This window comes from Echeneis naucrates, chromosome 3 (genome assembly GCF_900963305.1).
Source record: "Echeneis naucrates chromosome 3, fEcheNa1.1, whole genome shotgun sequence".
Classification (NCBI taxonomy): Eukaryota; Metazoa; Chordata; class Actinopteri; order Carangiformes; family Echeneidae; genus Echeneis; species Echeneis naucrates.
In genome coordinates, this window is record NC_042513.1 from 2,361,633 (window position 1) to 2,387,369 (window position 25,737).

Below are 25,737 nucleotides of genomic sequence, written 5' to 3' on the forward strand. Positions count from 1 at the left end.
CATAACTTTTATTGAATTTCAAAGAATATGTAATTGAAAATTATACAGTGATTCAAATGGACTATACACTCCTGATCAAAATCTTAAGACTCATGAAAAAATTACAAATAGGCTATTGGCATTTCATGCTGGTGGATTGTACTCAAATTGTTAGTAGTTCAAAATGCAAAAAGAAGAAAAAGAATCAAGAAATAAAAAACAAAAAGTAGACAATTTATTGAAAACTCAAATAGACTCTGCGTTAACTGATCAAAAGTTTAAGACCATAGTGTTATGGACCTCTATGTAGGTATGCCTGTGTGGGAGTGTCTGTGTGTGAAATGCCTCAGTGAACTGTCTGTGTGGGTTTGTCTCTGTGTGTGAGTGTCTGCTAAATGCAGGACTGCCCTCACCTGGACCCATAAGGATAAGAGGAGCAAAGGGAAAGTAGCTATCTCACCAGTGAGGCAGCAGCACCAGTGAAGTGGCAAACGGCAAGCTGACTGTGTGTTTGACAGTGGCATTTGAAGCATAGACAGCAACTGCCGTCGTGTTGTCTGAGTTTTGTGTGTTTTAGAGTTAATCTTTCTTACTTAACCGTCCTGTTTTTGACAGGATCGTTTTCTGTTATTTCTTATATCATCCTTAGGTGTGTGAGGATTGGTTTTTGGTGTGCTGCTGACCTGAGCTACCTTATTAAAATACCTCATTTTATGCTTATACCTACCAGTCTTGACAAAGGCAAAAAGGCTTTCTGGTTTTTAATGTGGCAACACACCATCGCTACCAAGGCTGGGCACAGTAGCACAGTCATTTTAAATTTCTTAAAAGATCCTGGGGATTATGGGACAAAAAAGTCAAGTGGTAGACCCCCAAAAAAATTCACCTGTGCTGAGGATCCGATGGGCTGTCCGTGAAGATACAGGCTGATTCTTGACCCAAATTAAGTCCCTTTGTGATGCTGACTGCAGCCCAATAATCATAAGATGGCATGTGTGAGAGAAGGGGTCAAAGAGCAAAAACATCTTCAAAATTCATGTCTCCTCCCATGCCACAAGCTTGTCCGTTTGGACTTTCCAAGGGAGCACCAAACATGGGACGATGAAAGGTGGAAGAACGCTATATTCCCTGACGAGAAAGAAATTTACCAGGATGGTCCTGATGGCTTCCAATGTTACTGGCTTCACAAGCAGATCCCACTGGAAATGTTTTCCAACCGGCACAGTGGAGGAGGATCCATCATGATCTGGGGTGCTTTTTCCTTCAATGGAACCATGGAGTTTCAGGTTGTGCAGTGGTGTCACACCGTGGCTGGCTATGTGAAGATGTTGCAGCAGGCATCCCTCATGAATGAGGGCCCTCGTCTGTGCGGTGATGGCTGGGTCTTTCAACAGGACAATGCCACAGTTCACAACGCCCGCATGACAAAGAACTTCTTCCAGGAGAGTACCTTTGCTCTTTTGGACCATCCTGAGTGTTCCTCTGATCTAAATCCCAGTAAGAACGTTTGGGGACGGATGCCATTCATGAGTCCATCTTCAACACATGGAGCAACCAGCCTCCCGGAAACACTCACATCAAGCAAGTTTAAACTAATTTCTGAAGTGATCAACAAGAATGGTGGGGCTACTCACTACTGAGTAATTTTTTTACACTTTTAGTTTGGGTTTAAATGCAGTTTTCAATAAATTGTCTAATTTCTGTTTCTTTGTCTCTGGCTTCTGTTTCTTCTTTTTGCATTTTGAAACTTTACTTACAACCTGGGTACAATCCACCAACGCAAAATGCAAATACTTGTAACTTCTCCACCGGTCTTAAGATTTTGATCAGAACTTAGAACATGTGAGAGAGTCGATTTGGTGCCTGGTGGGTTAGTTAATGGATGGAGTCCATTGTGTTTGATCTCTAGCTCCCTCTGTACGTACTGTAGGAGAAACGACTCAGCAGCAGAGGGATGTGGTACTTTTGTCCAGGATCATTTACAGCGAACACAATCTGCAACATAACAATCATAAATAAGTCCAAGTGGTGAGGATGGTCAACATGAGATATAGTTATTATATGCACATATAGACTGATTCATTGGCAATACAACTTCACAACTTCAAGAAAAATAGCGATAGCAGTACAAGCAGTGGGCAGCACGGCGGCATACTGTTGCCCCACAGCAAGTTCGGTTCCCGGCCCAGGGCCTTTCTGTGTTTGCATCTGTCCTCGGGGTACTCTGATTTCCACCCATCGTCCAAAGACATGCATGTTTAGGTTGACTGGCAACTCTAAATTGTCCGTAGGTCTAAGTCTTAGTGTGAGTGGTTGTTGGTCTCTGTCTGTCTCTGTGTGTTGGCCCTGTGATGGACTGGTGACCTGTCCAGGGTGTACCCTGCCTTCACCCAGAGTGAGCTGGGATTGGCTCCAGCACCACCGCACCCCGGAAACAGATAAGCAGTAGAAGATCAATGAATGAAGGACAAGCAGATAAATCAGCTGTACAGCTGAAATATTCAGATATAACCACAAAAACCCCTTCTCACCTGCACATAGGGGTAGAAGGAGGTCTCTCCCATACTGGCCCAGTACTGAGCTGTCTCAAAATGCATCCTGTACACACCAGGAGTAAACAGGTCTTTTGTAATGAGTCCTGGGCAGCGTCCATCAGCATTAGTGGTTCTGTTGAGGCAACAGTAGAATGAAGATTTGTGAATTAACTGACTGATCCTCAAATGAAGGCCATTTGTTCAGCTTGTTACCCAGTAGTTATCAGGTGCCAAGTGCTGGTGTTAGGGTCCTGTCGATAGAGGCTAAGGGCCAGATTTGATCCCGGGACACCCATCGCAGTGTTCAGCACATGGGTGGACAGCGGACTGGACGAGCCTGCCATTAATAAGCTCTGCTATACAAGGGAAGTTAGACTTTCAATGGATGAGACAACAATATTACTCTTTCATTTTAAAAATTGCAAAAGTTTTAAATTTTAAAAATATATTTTTTTCTAGTTATAAAATATTGGTCAATAGAAACTGAACATAGGATTTTACAGTCCTGTCTGTTTAATTTAATTTAAAAAGAAAACAATTATTTGGTATTTAAGAAACTGGATCGGTGGTTGCTCTGGCTCTCTTTCCTCCATAAAATGTCTCCAAAGGCATGAATTTCATACTGTTATGTAATTCAATAATCAGTTGTTGCATTACAACATATTATTAAATAAAAGAAATTGCTATCTGCTGTTTATTATAAGATTAGCGCTTACCTTATTTCCTGGCAGAATATGGCCCTGTATTTGCTGTAGCCTGTTTGAACTCATGTGCGCTGATGAATGAAATCCAAAGTAGGTCAGCAGTTTTAACAGAGAAGCAGAAGTCATGTGCTTATCATTCTGTCAACAGAATACCTGGTTGTGTAATAAGTTTGTGTTTAGCACTTTGTAGAACTTTACAAATTTTATAAGCTATATTTACTGTATATGCAACATTGTTAGGATGGCTTCTTGTCACTAAATGCCACTAAAAACCATAGTGGGTGGACTCTAGCAATTTTCAAGATCAGGCTTTAAACCTTTCTGTATGACAGAGCTTATAGTTAAAAAGTCAAAGCTCACTTACTCCTTAGCTGTGCTGCTATAGGTTTAGACTGCTGGGGGAAGGACTGAGCACCTCTCTCTCTCTCCCTCCCCCTTACATTTGCCAACAATAACTGTGTTTCTCCTAAATTATTATTACTTATTTACTTATTATTATACTTATGCACAAGACAGAAATATTGTTTGGGAAATAAAAAGTAGTTATAAGTAGTTATTAGTTTCATCCATTTTCTTCATATGTAGCCTGAGCATCTCAGCTTTGTAAGGTTGACCCTTTCCCACTTCTTTATCGCTTAGAAAACATGTACTATAGTCTGTAGTCTGTGGTTGAACTTCAAGTGGCACATAACAGCCAGTATGGGAGAGTAATGCCATGGCCTCTGAGGGTCTCGGGTGTGAGTGCTGAGGAAAAGAGGTTTTTATAGTTTCAAAGATATCACCAGATCCAGCGGTCCATTCTGTCTTCAAACCAACGATGTCACTTTTACCACCATTAGACATCCTGTGGACACTGCAGTTGAATAATTGTAATGATTGTAGTTGATTGTCTTCATATAGACTTGAAAGATGTCCTATTTGTGCCATTTATGTCATGCTATGTTCGTGCTATGATCTATAGTGTTTCTCTTGCAATTTAGCCTTTCAGAATAAAAACACATCACAATGAACTGCATTACAGAGTCAGTATGAAAATACATTTACTACTGTGACAATGAGTATTTCCACTTTGCTTGTCTTAAGATTGCAAACAAAAAACATGTAACACCATAAGAATTATAATAACATCAGTTTTCTTAAAAAAAAAAAAAAAAAAAAAGAAGAAAGAAAGTTGTCCTAAAGCAAGATAAAAATCGGACAGCTGACATTTACTGTAAAGTTTTACCATAATACACAATATTACACACTGACCTGGGCCTTTGCAAGTGCCAAATACACAGTGGAGGAGAGTTTCAACATTCCTCCAATATTTGAGAAACTAGTCTAGTCTAAAGGTATGACATAACAAAGGCAATTGTACATTGTTGTATAGTTCTTTCAGCAAAGTAGCATACTGAAACAGAATAACAAACATTTTGTCTCTGAGTAATCAGGGTTTTACAGCCTCTCTACAATGACTACAATTTGCCTCCCTTTGCTAAATTCTGATATTTATACAATAAAAGAAATTCATTCGTTCAGTCAACAGTTAAGCCAACTTCAACGATCAAATTTGATATTGTACACATTACTGCCTTCTCCAGATTCATGGAGGTTATCTTTCATTTTAAAGTTTATACACACAATGCCCCAACTTTACCCCTATTCCGAAATTGGCCCTGTATTAAAAAAATATGTTTACATGAAGAGATCATGATTCAGTATTTCTTGCTTTCATATTGTACTGCAGTGTCTAATTAATTATCCTTTTAATGTACGACTTTGTTGTCTGTAATTTGGAGAAACTGTTGAAGCAAAGGAAAATTTGAAAGTATACATAATCTGGCACTGCCTTATGCTGTCTGTTATCAGAATAAGGCTTTAATATGAACATGATAAGATATATAATGTTTTAATTGGAGCACTCCATTGTCTCATGTGAATTAATATATCTATATATGGATTATTATTGGAATAATGGTGTGTGTGCAAACCCACTCACACAGTAGAACAGGTTTAACCTGCTTCCTGTTATATTACTTTCTAAATAGGAATATGCTTTCTTTTTCTCTCAGACCAACCTCACAATTTCCTGCTGACGAGCTCTACAGTGTGTGTCTGTGTGTACATCAGTCAGCTGTGACAGCTGTGTTTTTGCTTGACTCTAGATTACAGAAACTAAGCCACCGGGACACAGTTAAATGTATTTTGTTGATCGATATGCACGCCCAATAGGGGAATGAAGCCTTGCATGTTGGCTTGTTGGCGGTTGTTGTTGTTCTCTTCCTCAGTGTTTGGCACTTAATCCATACTTCCTCAGTCTTCTCATTTTCTTTCCTCATATTTCCTCCTCAGGGTCTGAGCTGTGGTTGCTCATCTGTGACAGACAGATAAACAGTGAGAAAAAAAAAAACAAAGACACAATTCATCAAACTTCTAGCTTAAAATGACTATAGTAAAATGTCATCTTATGAATTGATTTCTCAGTAGTTGACTATGACTAGGTATCTTGTCTCTGCATGCATAACAAGACAAACAACTGCTTATTTTGTCAGTATGACTAAGTTTTTTTTTAATTGACATAACCCTATTTAATTAAAAGTTTTTATCATCACACTGGGTGGGTGTGCACACCACGGACAGGTTGCAGGTCCATCACAGACAGAGACAAACAACCACTCACACTCAGACAATTTACAGTCATCTATTAACCCAAACAGGATGGTGGGAGGAAACCAGAGTACCTGGTGGAAACTTATACAGGCACAGGGAGAACATGCAAACTCCATACAGAAAGGCCCCATACCAGGGATCAAACTCACAACCTTCTTATTGTGGAGCAACAGCACTAACCAGTATGCCGCCGTGCTGCCGTGCTAAAAATTTTAAATTTCATTTAATTTAATTCTGGACTCTGGACACGTGTAAACTTCTGTGGGAGTTTTCTCATCTCTAGGTAGACAAAGAACCACAGCTAAAATTGAATTACCATAAATGACTGCTCTGTCTTTGAATGTTTTTTAATGTCAAAATCACCAGATCTTTCATTCTTTCTATATATATTTATTTATATTTTTATATAATCTCATAGTACATTTACCGTGTGATGGTCATCATTGGGCTCCCTCAGGTCAGGGCTCCCCATGTGGATTCGATGGCAGGAGCTGGGTGGAGAGAGGGAGGAGAGAGAGTGCTCTGGGCTGCTGGCTGACAGGGCATACAGGGAGCCAGCTGGACTGTCCTCTCTCAGTGCAGACCCTACAACACAGTAGGGTTAGTTTAGTTTGGAGCTTAGGTTCTGAAAAAAATGTTCTGTGGTTTGATCCATGTCCTACTAATAGAAAACAAGAAGAGGAGTGACAGAATAAAGGACAAATGAGGATATATTGAGAAGGAAACCAGAGACAGCAGAGCTTGATAGGGCTGGGGGAATCATGCTGAGCCACGGTTAAATTTATTTGAATATGAAGGTCAAAGTAGGCAGGAGAAGACACACATGGATGCGCATATTCCTGCAGGTGTACATCAACAGCTGTTAAACTGCAGAAGCCACAACCGTGGCTCTCTTTTTAATAAATTGTCAATTATAGTCAGCCTGATGTTATGAATCTAAGTTGAAGGTTGAAGCAGTGTCTTGCTTTTTTCTGTTTTGTTTAGGTTTTTGGGTTTTTTTTACAATAATGGCTGGTGTAGTAACAACTGAGGACATAATGTTCACAGTGATGTCAATTGTATTTCAGTGTATGGTCAGCTTTAATTAGGACTAGAATGAAAATAATTTAGTCAGTAAGGATAAAGTTTTGCTCTGCTCAAGTACTCAACTGACAGTTACTGCATTGTGTCTGAGTGCCACAGGAGGGCAGCAGCAGCTCTCAGCTCTGTGCACTCAGATCTGCTGTCATTTTCAGTTTTTTTCATGGTCTTCATTCACTTGTGTTAACCTCTTATTTGTTCAGCATGATTCCAGCTGATTTTGCTTTTGATTCAACTTCAAAAAAAAAAAAAAAAAAAAAAAAGAAGTACTGACGGGAGGGAAATAATTGATTTGTCAGGTCTAACAGGAAGGACTCCATTGGTGCAAAACACTCTCATCCCCCAGTGCAGACCCTGAGTTGATTTGCGATTGCGACTGATGGAGATAATCAAGCAGAAACCTGAAAAATGCGTATGACTGGAGTCCAACTTATTTTTTATTTTTATTTATTATTTTATGTATCATTGATGCAGGAATAGATTGTCTATCCTCACACCCAGTGTCTTCTTGAATGAGCGGCTCACCTTTGTGGTCATTCCTCTGTGTGTCCATCCTGTCAAGACTGTCAAGCAGCCCATCGATTTGTGTCTTTATCAGAGTCAGCTCCTTTTTGATCACCTGCAACTCCTCCATGCCCACTGCAGGGACAAGGAGAGAAAGTGTGGGTGTAAGGGACATCAGGGAAAGTATACAACCTGAGAAAAATCTTCCATGAGAATAGTTGAACCTTTCGTGGGAATTCATTTATTCCCTTTGAAGATTGATAACATAAATACCACTCTCATATCTGCATGCTTCACACATGTAGCTGAAGTCAGCAACTTATTAGCTCAGTTTAGGATAAGGATTGAACACAGATAGAAACTGACTACATCCTCAAAATCAGCAGTCAACAAAATCTACCTGCCAGCTCCTGTGATGCCACTGTTTTTATTCTAAGCTTTGTGCCATCTGTCTTCTGGCTGCAAGTTTGCATTTTCCATGCAGAAAATACAATGGTACTTAAATTCTCAAAATAAATGTCAAACCATCACTTAAAAAATACTGCTGTGCTGCTACAAAGGATGAAAAATGTATGCAGAGTAAATTGTTGGGTATTTAAAATAAAATCATTATTATTATATTCTGTTATGAATTACTTGTGCAGCATGTAAAGGATTTCTTTGCTTCACTGACTTGCCAATTTGAGAATTAGGCGGAAAGCCTTCCTGGTGTGAATGCAGCTAATTTCTCTCACTGGACCATTTAGCTGTTTGAACCTCTGAGAAACAAGCCATGTGTGAAAACTGCAAACAGCATATTTCTTTTTTTGATCGCTTTATACTGAAAACATAATTGGCAAAAGATCAGAACAACCTACAGTCTCCAGTGCATGAGGCACCTGCACAGTAGCTGAGTTTTCAAATACATTTACTCCATTTATGAAGTTTAGGCAAATGGTGTAAACCTGCATTGTATGAAACCTAACCTATATATTTTCTCTTAAAAAAAAACAAAAAAACAGCTTTGAGCAGCTTTAGTTGGGTGAAATCTCACTTGTTTTTCAGTCATGTTACTCACACTTGGCTGTGGTTGAACTAGTGGAGTGTGCTCTGGAGCTTTTCGAGTAGGTTCTGTCTCGACTGCGCCTGTGTCCAGAAGCATAGGAGGAGGATGAACGGGATCGCTTGGCCAGACTGGGTCCCAGGTGTAAAGGAGAGCGGGATGCTGGCACACGCTGGTAGTCATACACCCTGGAAATACAGAAGATACAGTTTTTTTTAATAAAAAACTTTAGTAAACAATACTCATGCAGCTAGTCTTGCTTTTATTGCAGCAAAGAAGGGTTAGGGTTGGGAAGTGCTGTTGCTGAAATCCCAACGAAAGGGAGCTTCATTACAAGATGCTAGAAACAATGCAATCAGTAACATATTGATGAAAATGACTGAAAATGGGCATGGACAGACAGAGATGATAATTATACAGCAAGGAGTCTGAACCAACCAAAGCCTCGACTCTCCACCAGAAGCAGAGCACGAATCTTTAAATCCATCTACAGGTGGTGAGTGTATACTCACAAGGCTTTAACTAGGCCTGACCTTTATGGGTTTTTTCCAGTGTGTGTGGGCGGGGGGTCTCTAGTTCTGAGTATCAGTTGCCCCATGAAAAACAGGAAAAACTGGTGTTGTTTACTTGGTTATACAACACAATAAAATATATGTCATTTCCTGACATAGGCCTGAGCAACTTTGTAATTGGATATTGGATTTTTTTTTACAGCATTTATTCAGTAAAACATACTTTTCTTTCTATTTCTTTTAGTATAATCAGGAAAATGCCTGTGTGCCAAAACGTATGTATCACATGGCAGAAGAAAAAACATACACCTAGCTCGAACAAAGAAGTGGTACAGGTTGGAAACTGTAAAGAAAGAAAGGATAAGTACACCAGGAAGAGAAGCAGCTGTTCAAGCATCTGGGGGATGAATACGGATGTGTTATTCTGTGTTCATTTGTCTTTTTAAATTCTATCTATGTTTCTTGCTCTCTGTTGTGCGCTGGCATTGCCTTGTCCCTGTGGACAGTTCCATGTTTCTCTTACTGAATGTAATTGGTTCTGTCAGGGCCAATCAATAGCTCACCACCAAGCTAGTAGTGCCGGTGACAGTCACAGTCAAACTCTATACTGGTAAAAAAAACAACACTGTGTGTGTTTGCACGTGTGTTGGTCTGCTTAAATAGAAATACAGATGATGCTATGATGCACTGACCCAGGTGAAACACAGCAATATCACCACAGCTAACTAATGGGAAAGGCTCTGATAGGGTGGGACCAGAAACAAATACAAATTCTAAATGATTTTACTGAGGCTTCTGTGCTGTTGTAGGAGAAATAGTTGATCAACAGATTAAGTGTCCTGGTTGATACAAACAACCAACAGAGTTAGAAATTTGTCCACAGATGCAGAATAGACAATGGGGCTCTGAGGTAACAGCAGTCCAACAGAATCTCATCATTCTCTGGCTATATCTGGATGAGGGACAATCTGAACACAGACTAAATAGTTTCTGCAAAGCCAGGAGAGGAAAAAGCTCCTCTGCTGTACATTACAAGCCAGCAACAGGGAGGCAAGCTGTCAGCTGCAAAGACTTTGAGACAGACAATAATGCAGATTTACTGATTGAGCTGCTACCCTGTCAGTAGAGAGGCAGGTTGGCTTACTGAACGGTCTTCTCTGTTGTTTTCTGGTGCATTATATTGCTCTGAAGCCTCTCCACTTGATACAGGGATTTTTACACTAACTGTGTTTGTAGCACATCTGCACTACACGCACAGCCAAGCTGGTATCAAAGTGTCATTTAAGAATGAAGTGTATTAGGCCACCATAAGTGTGTAAGATTAGACGCTTTGAGCATCGTCCATGCGTGGAGACCAAAGACTTATGTGAGTTTATAGTCCTTTGCAGTTTGCAGTTTGCAGGGGCAGATAGACAATGTGTTGTTACACCGGCTTTGAAGTGTCATCTCAGAGAATGGGAGCTCAGACAAAGAGAGACTGCAGACGAGTGAGGATTACAGAAAAGTGTGGGAGTGTAAGTGAGAGGGAGTATTTGTCTCTGTGGATTAGACCCCACACGAAAAGCAGCTTTGTTAGCTCGATCCCATTATCGGAGTGTTGAAAGATACTTTTCTTTCTTGTTTGCACAAGAGGACAGCAGACAACCCCCCCCCCCCCCCCCCCCCCCCGTCCAAAAAAAACAAAACAAAACAAAAAAAACAAACTGTAATTTCTCTCTTCCGAACACAAACAAAAAACACAGAAACAAACAAACAAACAAACAAACAAACAAAACCACACACACAGTCTCCATTGCGCTAGCAGCCAGAGGCAAACAAACTCACACAGCTGTCAGTGTTGCTAGCCAGCAAAATGGGAATAATCATACACTGTGTTAAAAACAAATTAAAAATCAGTGGCGAGTGTTCCCCCCCGAGCAAAGATGGAGAAATGCAAAGCAAAGCAACCCTAAGAAAAAAAACCCCAACAAAGACAGGATGACAGTTAATACTCAGAGCAGCAGAGCATTGATAAGTAGGAGAAATGCAATGGAATAAGGCGTGTGTGTGCATTTATTCAGATGTGCTGATTGGCGTGTTTATGAGTGAGGCCTTGGGGATGTTGAAACGTCCCCAAGTAATTTCAGTGAAGGACCAATAACACAGCACTCAGTCTAACTTCCTCACCCACGGAACCACTGCACTGAACTTTCTTCTGCACACAAAACTGTATCCTCCACATTCTAACACAATGCAAACTGAGACCCACGCAAGATGCAGCATGTTTCATTGTTTCATATACATGCTGTTACTACAAACCTGAATCTGAAGTGGCAATAGCCTATAACCTGTGACATTTTATCATGAAAGAGAGAGTCATGTTAGTGTTTTGTATTGTCATTTTAGAAAATCCACTTTTGGTCAAAAATGGTCAGTCATGATGAAATGAATTTTTTATTTTATTTTATTGTTTATTTATGTATTCATTTTGATTTTTGGCCAGGCCTGGCTTTCAAATGCCTTCAATTTAGTTGAAGGCAACTATGTCAATAAGGAGAAGTGAGCTGGTCTAGTTGCTTGTGGTGGTCTCTTAATAAGGAATGCCATACAAGGAAGGTAGGAAAACGGTAAAATACATTACACATTGAGTTAAACTCTGAAGGCTGATGTATAAATATCACTTTTTGGGATGCTGCATCATGAACTCAGACTCCAGGGTGTGGTAAAGCATACACCTGTATATGCATGAGGAAATATAGATTTTTAAACCGTATTTACACAACACTGTGATGCTTGTAGGTGTATGAATTGGATGAGTGAATTCCTGCCTGTCGAGTATTCACAGGCAACATTGTAAGCAAAGACCGGAAGATTGACAGTTGAGTGGCAGGCAGTGATGGAAAATGGAGGCGACTGGAGACAGGAGGGATGAAGAATCTGCTTTACCCTCATCCCTTTTAGCCTCTTGTGACACACAAACAAGCAATTAAGGTGTGTGAGCAGAATGTCCTGACAGTACCTGTCATAGTAGTCCTCATGATAGCTGTCGTAGTCCAGGTCAAACTCGGATCTACAGGAGGGATGGCAGAAGAGAAACAAAGAAAGGGGAGGTGGTTAGTTTGTCAGACCTTCATACTGATTTTACTTGGCTGTCACATATTTTTCATAACAAACAGTTTGGTTGGTGTGTTTATGTGCAAAAGATGTGTGTGTGTTGTGGCAGAGGATTTATGGCGCAATCACTTCATCGGGAAAAAAAATACAGCATTCATGATCTCCAGCCAGCTGGAAAAAGACATTGGATTTGTTCTGCTGCAGCATCAAAGGTCGTGAAAGCCACAGAAATAGTTTCATTCCTAAGCTGTACTAACCACTGAACACCTACATGTGTGGACTTAGGTAGGATAGCTGTGAAATAAGTGTGTGTGTGTGTGTGTGTCAGAGAGAGAGGAAGAGAGAAAGGCAGGTGAATGATGTGACAGGAGTGAACTTGAATGGGCTGGCAGGATGGTGTATCCTTTTGGAACAAACCAGAGGAAATGGAGGAGAGAAAAGTGACACTAAGCCCGAGCGAGATCATATTCTGGTGTGTTATACCTCAGCATTCCTTCCTAATCCTCACACAGTCGCTAATAATCCCTTCATGTTGCTCACCCTCGCTCTACCTCCTTTTGTCTCTCTCTCTATCCATCCCATGCCATTCTTTCATTTGTCTTTCATGCTTTCCCTCTTTGTTTAAACTTACCTCAGTCAGTCTATTTTTCTCTAATCAATCTTATACTTATCTTATACTTATCTATCTTATACCGTTAGTCACAATGTGCTGAAGTGCCACAAAACCAATGTGGTTTGTATCATCTGATGTTACCTCCCTTGACTCCCTCACCTTTTAACATTTATGCTTCTGACATGTGATTTGATAAGAAGTTCCTATAAGATGACCAAACTGTCAAAATGTTCAATGTTTCAGATATTTTTTTTGTCTTTTTCCCCAAAGAAAAATCCAGTAATCACAGCAATTTTTAGCAGCCAGGGGTCAGGTGTGATGAGGTGAGACACATTGCAGGATATGAACCTTATTTTTTCCCCAACCTCTGAGCATGCAACACCAGAGAAACAGACAGGATAAGCAATACTGTCTCACTCTTCTCCAATAAAGACTTTGTAACTTTTAACTCTCAACCTTCATAGCTTTCATTCTTTTCTCTGTTGGTGATTTTATATGACAGCATATTTTTTACTTTTCTTATCAACTGTCATGCTCTTTACGTATACATCATTGAATTAATATGACTGTTGAATCATAAGTACAATGTCTTGTAGAGATGTAGAGATAAAATGCCACCAATTATGTGTCTAAACATGTACAGTATATTGATGCATTTGTTTTAGTGAAGATAAATCTGTGACAGGTGACTATTGTGTATGCTTAGCAGTATGTGTGTGCATATGTGTATGTGTGTGTGTGTTTATGTGCGTGCCTATGGGGGGGGGGGTCAGTAGGGTCACAAAAGGCTAATTAATTTATTTTCATAATTTCTCAAGTGCTGAGGCAGTCCATTGGATAAACCTGGCTATAAATCATTCCATGTGTGTTTGCGTGTGTGTGTGTGTGTGTGTGTGTGTGTGTGTGTGTGTGTGTGTGTGTGAGTGAGTGAGAGTATCTCTAGTTTAAACTAAACTAGAGACACACACACATAAACACAGAATGACGGTGAGAGATTAATTATTAGAGGTGTAGTTCCATTGGTTTAGAGCTTTGACAAGTACAATTTCAATCTTACTGACAATAAATCAAAGTGACATTTTATGTGAGTGTTGTTTTCTGTGGTGATATCTTTGACAGATTGATATTTTTGTTGCTCTAGACCTCTGTACAGTCTCTTCACATTATTGTCAGCATCTCTTTATTTAGTTATCATGTTGGATGATATGATAATGTGTCATTTAAGTTTTGAACATGACCAATGCTATTTATATTGTTTATTAGTTATTGGTTTTTTTCTTTCTTTCTTTCTTTTTTTTACTTGATTCTGTTTTGCTTGTTTAAATTTGTCTTTTTTGTTATTATTGTTATTTTTATTTTCTTGTTTTATGTCATATGATTTATTGTGTTTGACTTTTTGTTTATTTTAACATGTTCAATAAATGTGATCAAATCATTCATCTTCAAGTTTAATATACCAAATATGGTATAAATCATGGCAGGATTTCAGTGGCTGACTGAAATGTTTAAAGAGACGGGGAAAAACTTGATGTAGTGCTGGATTTAGCAACAGAAGAAAATCAGCAGCTAAGTTAAATCAGGTCCGTTGGTTTCAAGTAGAACCACTCAGGCAGTGAATTTGTTTCTATTCAAGTTTTTACTACAACCTGATTAACAACTTCCAGCTGCACAATGAAATGGTTCGGGTTAAGGTTAGCATCCCACCAAAGAAATACATTACAAAGAGGAAAGAAAAACTGACATTTGCAGCACATAAACACTATCCCCAGCATACAGCTGATGCCTTTGGAAATGACGCATATTTGACATAATCACCTGTATCAAACTACTTTAATTCATTTATGAATATAGAGGGAAAATGTTTCTGTGTAGAGAAACTCCCCCAGCGTGCAGCTGTGGCAGCAGATTTATGAATGTTCTGTCAAATTGTGATTTAATTGTTTACCAAACTATCTTAAATCTGTTGATTAACAGATTAAATATTATTATCAAAGTGTAGTACATTTTAATATATTGTTTTTGCAGTTACTTTGGTTTGAAGGTACTGTGAGTACGCCTAAACACAGAAATGCTGACAACACGACCCAGAGAAAAAGAAATAAGATTACTGTGCATAAAAACTGTGCAGTGGATTTTTTGACTTGAGAAAACTGCACTTGTGTTCATGGATTGACAATTACAGGAGGGGCAGAGAGAGAAAGAATGAAAAGGAGCAACCATGGGACATTAAGGGCGAGTATGATTAAGATGAAAGCGGAGAAGCTTTGATGGGGGACGAGGGGAAGATGAAGGGAGAGCTGGCAGCTCGTTCTCCCTCTCAGACACTCTCGAAGGACAGACTCAAAGCTAATCTACTCCCTCTTACCCTTTCATTTAATCACTGTCGCTGTTATTCTCCTCATTTCACTCACATTCATAATTACTTCCAGTCTTCACTGTTTTTATTTCCTCAAAAATCCCTTGAGCGATGTTCCATTTACACTCGTCTATGCTAACATAAATATGTATGTAACTGAAATACTTGTAGGGACAATTCTGTCATCCTAATATATACTGTATAAACTACTCTTTTTCAGACACATATAATACTGAAATATATGTTATACAACATAATTGGTATGATTCATTTGCTCATTCATCTTCAACCGCTTATCTATTTCCAGGTTGTGGGGGTGCTGGAGCCAATTCCTGGACAGTTTCACAAGGCGCTGGAGCCAATCCCAAGCAACGTTCCAGGTGAGAGGCAGGGTACACCCTGGACAGGTCGCCAGTCCATCACAGGGCCAACACACAGAGACAGACAGAGACCAACAACCACTCACACTCACACTCAGACCTACGGACAATTTCGAGTCACCAGTTAACCCAAACATGATGTCTTTGGATGGTGGGAGGAAACCACCAGGAGGAGGACCTGAAGGAGGACCTGGAGGAAGCCCACGCAGACACGGGGAGAACATGCAAACTCCACACAGAAAGCCCCTAGGCCAGGAACCAAACCCACAACCTTCTGATTGTGGAACAACAGCGCTAATCACTCTGCAGCTGTGCTGCCACAATTTAAAATAATAATCACTTATCTCTATTGATAATCAGCTACACACTCCTATTTTCTCTGAGGGGGGTCTCCAGCAAAGACATAAACTACCCGTCAGTTGTCAGTTGTAACTATATGTAACTATACCATCCCTCTTGTTCCCTTGCAGGCAATATTGCAAATCAATGCTGTTTTGTTTTTTAAGTAGAGCAATACTGAATTCAAAGATTTTGTTGTCAGTTTCTTGATTTTTTTTGTATATTACTCTACATATCTATCTGGTTCTGAGTTCTTCTCTGTATGTTAATGTATGTATAAGGGTACCTACAAAATTCTGAAAGATTTAATTATTACTACCTACTATGGCAATTTTTATGTTAGTAACATTGGACAAAGGGTGGCTTTAATATTTCCTGAGAAGCCATTTAAACACTCGGCTGCTTTAATCAATGACATGTGCTAGAAGGGAGCTGATCAATAACACATCACTTTGTAATCTGCTCCTTGATATCTGTTACTGCTTTGCCCACTGGTCTGCATCATCGGGATATACTGTAGGTACTGCAAGGTGGCGATATACAGCTAAATGCCAGTATGAGATGTATTAAAATAATGGCAACTGAAGAAGCGCATAAATTTATATCATACATTTGTGAGGTTAAACAATGACACAAGAGCAATTTATACAGTCTGAAAAATTGAGGTAGAAAGATAAGCTTTGTGCTTCAGGTTGCAGTCATTGTTCCTCACTTAAATTTAAGCAGCCCTGAATGGCTGGCAGTCCTTAAGGCATGATTACAGTTACACTGTCACGCAGAGAAGCTGGGCAGTGCTGATGTATCAATAAGGTATGGGCAATCGCACAAAGGGCTAAAAGCAGTTCATATCAGACAACAGGCATGCATCAGGGAACTGGGAGCTTGAGAAAGTGCCCCACAGGAGAAAGATGTTCACCTTTTCGGTTATTCATCCACCAGAATACATCCCTTATGTATCATTATAGGTGTGCTATAGCTCTCAAACAAGAGTGGATAACATAAAGGGGACCAGGAAAGTAATGGTGGGCAAGTGGGGTGTCTGTTAAAGAGACAAGGAGGACGGGGACAGACAAAGGGATGAGTCACACTCTCCCACAGCTGTCTGGGTGTGGACATTCCTGACTGATGCGGTGGGCTTGAAGGATCAGCCAGCAACATGGCATGGCCCAGCAGTGCATGGTTACTGTTTGATTAGCCCATCAGCTGAAGACTATCAGAGGCAAAAATTACGAGCAGGCTTTTTCTTTAAAATTTGCGCCAGTGTGCCAGACAGGGCCAGCTGATCGAAAACTGAATTACCTGACACAATTAAGGCAAGTATGGCAGTGTTTTTAAATCTTTTTTTCTCACAAGGGACAGAACACAGTGTCATGGCAGTCTGTAACCATTTAACTTTAATGTCCAGCAACTAGAGAGGTTCATGGGACTGAGGAAAGGAGGAGAGGGCAGGAGAGTGTCAATTGCCCTGGACTGTCTAAGCAAAAGATTAACATAATCTCCCTTTCAAATCAGATGGTGTAACAGGTGTTTACTGCGATTAAAAGCCCCCAAAGTGGTTCCATTAATTGCTCATTTAGCCATCTTGCTGGACAATTCATGAACAAATCAATAATACTGTTTATGTTTTGTTGTCACAGAAAAGTCAAACGTTTCTGGTCTGCCTCAGATTTGGTTGCCCTCTTCTTCACATGTGTCACTGTGTATACAGTTGTGTATGTGTGAGGTATGACTTCACAACATACATGTGTGCATATGTAGATAAGGTTGGATTTAGCTCTGTGTGTATGTGCTGTAGAAATGTGTTGACTGAATGTGCACTAATCCTCCTGGAGGCAGAGTGTTTGTAGTGGGATAAGTCCAATTCTTTTGCATGACTTAAGACCATCTGCACGCAACTCAACACATCGTGAAAAGAGCAAATGATGCAACTTTATTTAGATTTTTGTTAACTTAACAACTTTGTTAACAAAGTTTTTTGAAATGAGGCTTGTTGTTCGAACTTCTGAAGGACTGACAGTTGGGCTGTCAGGAAAAGCGGTGCACACACGTCTATGCACTTGCATATATGTGGTTTTGCTACAGGAGAGCCAGCTGCTTGAACTTTGCATCATCCATCAAAACCTCAAGGTCTTGCTGGGAGCAGTAATTGGAAATTTCAGAGTTCAGGCTATTTAGTGCTAATTAACAGCATTACACAGCGGTAAGGTTACAAGTGACACCCACAGACCTCTCCCCCATCACCCAATCCCATAAAGAGGACGCGGAGCACAGATATCAAGACTCTTCTTCTAATTGGGATGACTATTCCTGCCAAAACCAACTAAGGGCACAAAGTTAAAAGGTTACTTGAGCCTGTCTGGAGAAATTAATCCTTCCAGCCTGATTATGTCTGCTGAGCCCATGCATTGCATTCATGTCCTGAACTGTGCTGTTGTCCTGAAATTAGTCATGAATTAAAAGCTAAAAGTCTTTTCAGCTCAATTGCATGAAGGGCAAAGCCGCACGGTAACACTGAGCTAAAATGAGCTTCTTTGTTTCTTACCAAAAAGAATGTAAAAAAAAATAAGTCACTGTCATGAAAATACTAAGTGTGTTAGTGAGTGTGTGTGTGTGTGTGTGTGTGTCGGTAGGTCTAATTAGACTTGGTCATCCTGCCAAACAAATCAAGCCCTCTCCTCGGACAGAAGAGAGGATCCAAACATTTAGGGGATATTGAGAGCAAATAAAAAGCTGCCATTCCAAAAGGCACCCAGAGGAGCCGTCGGTAATTTTAACTATGATCGGCAGGGCTGACATTTATTAAGTCAACTTCAGACTGCAGTCTGTGATCCTCGCTGGACAAAACCTCGGCTAACAGCAGCCTTGGTCTGTCAATAACTTCCTGATATCTGCCTCATTCTTGTTAAAGACGGAGACTGCAAGAAGCACAGAACTCAAAAGTGAAGAGACAGACACATGTTAAAGGCAATGTATAAAGTATACAACCTTAAACCATTGTGTTCAGACCAGAGGAAAACTGAACTGTCTGCGTCAGGAAGTCAGGAAGGAAGGAAGGAGCCATTAGCACAACTTTAAGAAAAAAAAACTGTGGCGACTTTATCCATCCATCTTCGACCACTTTTCCGATTCACGAGGCGCTGGAGCCAATCCCAACCAACGTTCCAGGTGAGAGGCAGGGTACACCCTGGACAGGTCACCAGTCCATCACAGAGAGACAATCAACCACTCACGCTCGCATTCAGACCTACGGACAATTTAGAGTCACCAGTTAAGTCATCACTTAAACATGCATGTCTTTGGACAGTTGGAGGAAACCTACACAGGCACGGGGAGAACATGCAAACTCCAGGAACCAAAACCATGGACTTCTTATTGTGGGGCGACAGCGCCAACCACTAAGCTGCCGTGCTGCCCTGTGGGGACATTATGTTAGAATTATGATAGAATTAATTTCCTCATTCCACTGGCTTCTTTCCTCTATGGATTTAAAACATTATTCACTCTTTCCAAAGTGCTCTGCTTTCACTGTCGGCCCAGTCCATCCAAACCAGCTCACTCTGGATTGGACTGGAGACTGTGCTGCTATCCCATTGTGTGAAGCCATTTGTCAATTCTTTTCATGTTTTGACACATTATCTGGCTCTAAGATGAACAGGCCAACAGTTTGTTCCAAGACAGTGTGTTCCAACACTATCTTTGTACGGACATGAGGTTTGTAAAATACCAACTAAAGTTGAGTCACCCGCTGAAGAAATGCATTAACTTTCAAGGCCTCATTTATTTCAATGCTGCACCAAAGCTGGAGCTGACATATCAGTTGATGAAATAAGGTTTGTATTCTTAAACATTTACACGATTTTTCAGTTTTTGGTCAATTTCTCTTTATTTGGGATTATTTAATAGAATTTTAAATTTATGTTGCGGAAAATGCTGCTTATCCAAAAGCGGTATCACTAGAAATTAAATTTTTCTACACTGTTCATGTCATGCTAACAGCCCTTTTAAAAGGATATAGTTGCATTAAGCCATAATTGGAAATTTTACAGATAACTGACTAAGTGCCTAAAAACACACTAGTATTTAATTTGACAAATATTTCTAAAGTGAACAATTTGAACAAGTCTATTTTAAAGACATTCCATATAAAATATGAGCCGGTGCAAATTTTTTAATGCCAAGCATACTGAGTCAAAGAAACAGTGTAAGTTAATGTTTCACCTTGAGTAGGAAAATGAACACCAAAAGGCCACATATTTTTGTTTTGTCAGCCATGAATCTACAGCTTTCTGCAAACAGCCCCTAGAGTTCATTTGGAGTTCTAAATTCAGTCTGAGCTGAATGTAATCACATCGACACATTAAAAACACTCCCACACACAGTTGGCGCGCCTGTTCCAAGTTAGCTTACATCTGTGCAGTATTATCTGTGCATCAGTATATTGGATGTCTGGGGTAAATAAACAAGGACTACACAAAGTTGAGTTGTCCAACAAGACTTAAAGCTGTGGTTTAGGGTTCTCTTTAAAATGATATTGTAATAAGACTACAGGCTGACGATAATGGTGAGAGCTGAAAGAGGGACTGAATCGTGGAAATGGATGGTTATCATACGGATAAAAGTGCGATTATGGGAGCAAATATGTGTGTGTGATATTTGAAGGGCATTCATCGGAAGGTACCAAAGGTAACACTGCAGGATTAAATGGAGTAGAAAGCCGCTGGGAGGTGACTGTGAGGTGTGCAAGTGGATGAGCCTCTCATGGAGGCCAAATGTATTAAAAAAAAAAAAAAAAAAAAAGAGGTCTGACCTGCTTTTATTGAAATATTAATTAGACTAAGTTGGTGAAAGAGCCTGTGCATTTGGCACTGTGGCAGGAGGAAGGTCAAGACACAACATACCTAATAGTTCATCTTCAAACCCACATGTATCAAGATCAGCCTTGGATTCTTGGGAGAATTTTTTGATTAAACAGAAAATTTACTTTTCATGGATGAAAATTTGTATTAAACTCATATTGCATGCTGCGGATTTTTGGAGTGTGACCATTTGGTTTCATGAGTTTGTGTGTATTTGCCTGGTTTTCTTGTTGTACTGCTGAGCGTTACAGTGGGCCACTGATGCATTATAATTTTCCTGGGACATGCAGCTACTTGCGTCCACTAACGCACATTTTGTCTGTCTTCTTTGTTTGTTTGTGTGCTACTTCCTGTTTTATTTTGAAACTCGCATCTGTCTTGTTTCAGGTTACCTTACTTCCTTGCCCTAATGTGCCTCACCTGTGTCAGTCTAATCACCTCTCCCTGTCTATATATACACCTCACTTCACCCTTCTGTTCTTTGCCAGTCTGTTGTAGCATGTCTCACGTTCCAGCACTCCTTGCCATCTCTTGTGTTTGTGGTTTTCGACCCTGTTTGGATTATTTAGTTTCGTCTTTTGCCTCTTCCCTTTGTGCTTCTGCTGTGTGGACTGTGTACCAAACTCAGAGTAAAGCCTATTGAACTGGTGTCTGAGAATCATGCTTTCAGGTCCTTCCCCCGTGCCTGTACGTTCCATATTTTTATATACTCACGCACTGCCTCTTTTCCTCTTTGCTAAACCCCATTACCCTTCTGTGCTGACAGGGAACTTTTCCAGTCCAGGCAACAGAAAGGCTCTCTTGCTGTCTCCCAAGTGCTGCCCCCACCTCTCTCCTGTTCTGCTGCACTCCCTTGGACCCCCAGGGCCTGCACAACTCCCCTAACCCCTATCTTGCCATCATCAGAATGACTGAGTTAATTTCCATATGAGCTCTCATGCTGGTTGTCGTCTATAAAGTTGCTGTGAGCTTCAGTGACCGCAATCCTGAACAAACATAGATGGGGGCAGTGGCCACTACATAGTAATCTCATCACACATGAGTCTACAAAGAATACCAAATATCTTGAATAGCAGCCAGCCAGACATTTAGTGGAAGCTGTCCAGTGTGAGTCAACTGCTGAATTCCTCCACTCTTGGCTAGACTTTGCAAGGGTTTCCAGAAGGTGAAAGTCACTTTTGAACAATTGTTTTTATGGTTTTATTTCTTACTGGGCCTGGAGAGGCAGGTTGCTCCCCTAAGATGACTGACTGTCTAAATGCTAGACGGTATTGATTGTCTCTCCTCAGGCCTTTCACACAGCCTTGCTGAGGACACATTAAATGTGTAATAAGTCATTAAGAGCTTCAGGCCTCAAATCTCACCTGTCTAGCTTAAAATATCTTGACATATTGTCCTCTGAGAAACTTTATTTTTTCAGTTAGCCTCTGGTTGTGTACTGATGCCTGGGAAGAGGGTGTAAGAGAGTGAGAGTGTGTTTGTTTATGTGCCTGTGTCTATACACCATACCATCTCTGTACTGTGCTGAACACTGGGGTGCATGTGTCAGTGTATGGTACACGCTGAGACATTGAATCTGTGTGCCTGTGTGTATGTGTGTGTGTGTGTGTGTACAGGGAGCAGGCTTGTCCTCTCACTGCCCTGGGGGCTCAGAGCCCATTTCCTGTTGTGCAGTGTGATAAGTTTCCCTGTCAGATCCTCCCAGCACCACTATATTTCTGATAAGCTCTACTGCTAGTTTTCCCGACCTCTGGCACAAAGATCAATTTGAGATTGATTCAGAATGCCCTGCTGGGCCGAGCTGGAAGATCAATTTGAGATGGATTGTTCACGCCAGGGGGCCAATGACACGCAGCGCAGTGCTCACTTGCTTTCCCTCCTTTGCTTTCTTCACCCCTCACTCTCCCTGACTGCTGTTATTTCTCTCCCTCTTGCTGCCTTTTCTCTTTTATCTACTCCTCTCAATTTCAATTGTTTCACACATGTCTTCTGTGCCGCTGATACTGCTTTTTGCACCCTGCAAGTTTTCACTCTTTTGCATCAGATCTTATTCATGCTTCCATTCCTCCCACTCCCACCTGCTTTTCTTGCTCCTCTCCTCCCAGCATAGAGTAGGCAGTAGGGATAGAGATGACTTCATTAGCAGGGGGACCAACCCCTGTAGAGGCATGAGCCTGAAGGACAGGAGAGATAACTCATCTAGGTTGGTAATATACTGTGCCACAGAATATAAAGTAGCGCACACACACACACACACACACTGACATTACTGGGAAAATATAAAAAATCTTAGTTGTGGTCATTCGTGTTATGGTGCCCTGAGCTACTGCTGTCACCACTGTTGGCTCATGACCTTATCACTACAGAAAATCATGTCACAGCTACAGCTAAGATGTCACCTTCTCCCTTTCTTCATTGCTCTCTTTCTATCCACCCATCTCTATCTTCACTAGTTCTCTACGATCTCAGAGGCTTTAGCAGTGGCCCCCAAAGGCCAGCAGGTGCTCTCCCTTCCCTGCTCTGCACAAAATGACCTTTTCCCCAGCAGTACATCCACCTCTGACTGCACTGACCTTTACCTACAGCACAGCCCCTGTCATCTCTCATAGGAATGGACTGCAGACAACACAATGTCTGGTCATCTGTGCAGAGAGAGCCAACAAAGGACAGAGGGAAAAGCTGGACAAAATAGCAGTTCCACCTTAAAGTTGATGCAGAAGTGACAGAGGACGACAGAACAGGTTTTAGCGAAAACTTAAAAGGCTGATTTTGTACATGGCTCAAAAAACCCAAAAAAACAAAAAGCAGCTCCTTGGTGATATACTTGTTGTTCGGGGTCCCTCATTCACTTACTCAGACAAGAGAAAGTGTATGAGGGCACTACAAAGGTTGACGGGTACAGCAAGCTTCAAACAAACTAGAACATAAGCACAGTGTCATGTGAATATGTTAAAAGGGAACTGTTTGTTGTGTAGCTGTTTCAAATGGTGATGCTCAAAGGCACTGTGAAAAGTCTGTCATCGTGGAGAGAGGTTGGAGAGTGCTCAAGAGACAAGTTTGACTTTTGAGTACTTTTTCTCATACTGGCCCCTCAGTACGTGAAAGGGGATTGGGAATGTCAGATTGTTGGCTTTGGTTACTGGAATGACATATTGATTGATTCAGCAACCTAAATCAGAATGCCGTCGGGGTTCAACTGCTGTTAACTCATCTAATGTACTTAGAACATACTAATCTTTTTCCCTGTGCAGGAGCATTTTCATTTAGATCACCATTCCATACAATTAAAATCTAGAAGTGAGTGAATATTGAACAAATAAAGTGCTTTAAAATCTACAATAAATGCACAGAATAAACTAGGCTAAAGCTGCGGTGGGCTTTATTTCATTTTTATTTCCAAGATATGACACCTGCCTTGTAAAGGAAAGAAAAAATGGCTGGGTCTATAGTCATGAACTCGAACCAAATAATCAATCAACATCATAGCCTGGCATCCACGCTGGGAAAGGGTGAGCGGTTGGAGGTAAATCAAGCACTATGATTAAATTATTTTAGATTTTTGTTTATTAATTGTTTATGTGCAGAATAGTTATATTTTTCTGGCAACACACATAAATAGATAGAAATAAGTAAATGAACATGAATACATGAATGTTAATAAATATTTGTCCATATGTAAAATAATCTTTATACAAAAAATTACCCCCCCCCAAAAAAATAAAAATACTAATAATCATGGAGTGTGAGCAGATTTAACTGTGTGGGTGTCATAACAGCTGGGGGCCGGCTGTGTTGTGACAATTAGAAATATGTGGAACAGACTGAGGTTGTTCAGAAAAAAAGGATGAACTTCAACATTGCTTTCTTTACTGTAGATTGCCTCCATTTGCCCTTTTGCTTTTTCTCTGCTTGTGGTGGGTTTACAGAGGTCAGCCAGCTGTGCCTAAGGCTAGATAAAACATACAGTCTGTCAAAGTAAGTAACAAGCCTTGCATGGGAGCAAATAGGATGGAGGACAATGTGACTGAAAATACAGTCTTGGTAAAAGACAAAGCTGCATCTTTACACATCTATTCTGCAATCTGACATTCTGTAGCTAAAAGAAGGATAATTCAGGTCTACTAGTTTTGGTGGTAACAGATGAGAGATTGATAAAGTCAGATGATCACTTTTCAGTAATCATGTTTAACGTGGTGTCGGCCTTGCTTCACATCTAAGCATGAGAAGTCAAAGTTGAAAATGGAGATGAATGTTGATACCCCTGACAGGTTTCACTATTTGTCTTTTTCCACTCTTCCAAATCACAAGGGTTTAAAAAAAAATCTGGGATGATCATCTTTTCTTCTTGCCCTAATCCAACCTTTTTTTGATGACACTGACTCATTCTTGCCAGAGGCCTCCACCTCTCCTGCCACCATCAGCTTTTCTGAGTCTCGATAACTGAGGCTCAACATTTCTGTCCTAACTCAACCTCCTCTATGGATATCCCCACTGATAATTAAAACAATTGAGAGTGAATATTAAAAGAAGTAAGTCTATAGAAAAAATAAGCAAAAAGAAGAAAAACAAAAGACAGACCAGATGCTCATGACCTCTGTCTCTGATTTAAGGCTTGTCCTCCCTCTCTGCATAGCTCCTTCTGCTCTCTGTCAAGATGCAAAATATTAATAAAATGAGCAATTTAATAACCTCAACATTTCTACAGGGAGGAACTCATGGACTAAAAAAAAGTATGAAGCTGGAAAGAAGAAATAAGTCCTGTTATAATGATAGGTCTTGAACTAAAGTGATGGATTGTGGAGCTATGGTTAATGTGTCAATACTGGTCTGGCTAATCTGTGTGAGCAAATGGCTGGAGAGACAAAAGATAAGCAGGCACAAAAGAACTACCTCGCCATAGAAGTGTTTTGCCCTGCTATATATCATGTCTGTTAAATGACTGCATTGCACAGACACTTAGTCAGACATACACTTCTGAGATCCTTCCTCTGGCACCTGAGCCTCCCCATCCAGGCCACACAGCACAGTAAGCTTTTGTAGTGGTGCACTGGAGCAAGCAGAGGCCACAGCAGCAGCATCTGGGCTGTGAAACG

At 40.5% G+C, this 25,737-nt stretch overlaps 2 protein-coding genes across 3 annotated transcripts in view; both read right to left on the minus strand.

The window, feature by feature from the left end:
• Positions 1-1,884: 1,884 nt before the first annotated feature.
• Positions 1,885-3,283, minus strand: uraha (urate (5-hydroxyiso-) hydrolase a). Its single transcript, XM_029498881.1, has 4 exons — positions 3,230-3,283; positions 2,727-2,866; positions 2,511-2,646; positions 1,885-1,974 (listed from the first exon to the last, which is right to left on the minus strand). Exons 1-4 carry the CDS (start codon positions 3,281-3,283, stop codon positions 1,885-1,887), a joined length of 420 nt encoding a protein of 139 aa, XP_029354741.1.
• Positions 3,284-4,403: 1,120 nt separating this feature from the next.
• Positions 4,404-25,737, minus strand: part of LOC115041386 (heterogeneous nuclear ribonucleoprotein C) — a 29,244-nt gene continuing 7,910 nt past the window's right edge. For both annotated transcript variants that reach the window (XM_029498799.1, XM_029498800.1), the window contains exons 3-7: positions 12,006-12,056; positions 8,511-8,683; positions 7,475-7,588; positions 6,297-6,454; positions 4,404-5,573 (exon numbers count right to left, since the gene is read on the minus strand). In XM_029498799.1, the coding sequence (XP_029354659.1) occupies positions 5,535-5,573; positions 6,297-6,454; positions 7,475-7,588; positions 8,511-8,683; positions 12,006-12,056 (535 nt within the window). In that variant the 3' untranslated portion in view covers positions 4,404-5,534. The remainder of the gene's footprint in view (positions 5,574-6,296; positions 6,455-7,474; positions 7,589-8,510; positions 8,684-12,005; positions 12,057-25,737) is intronic.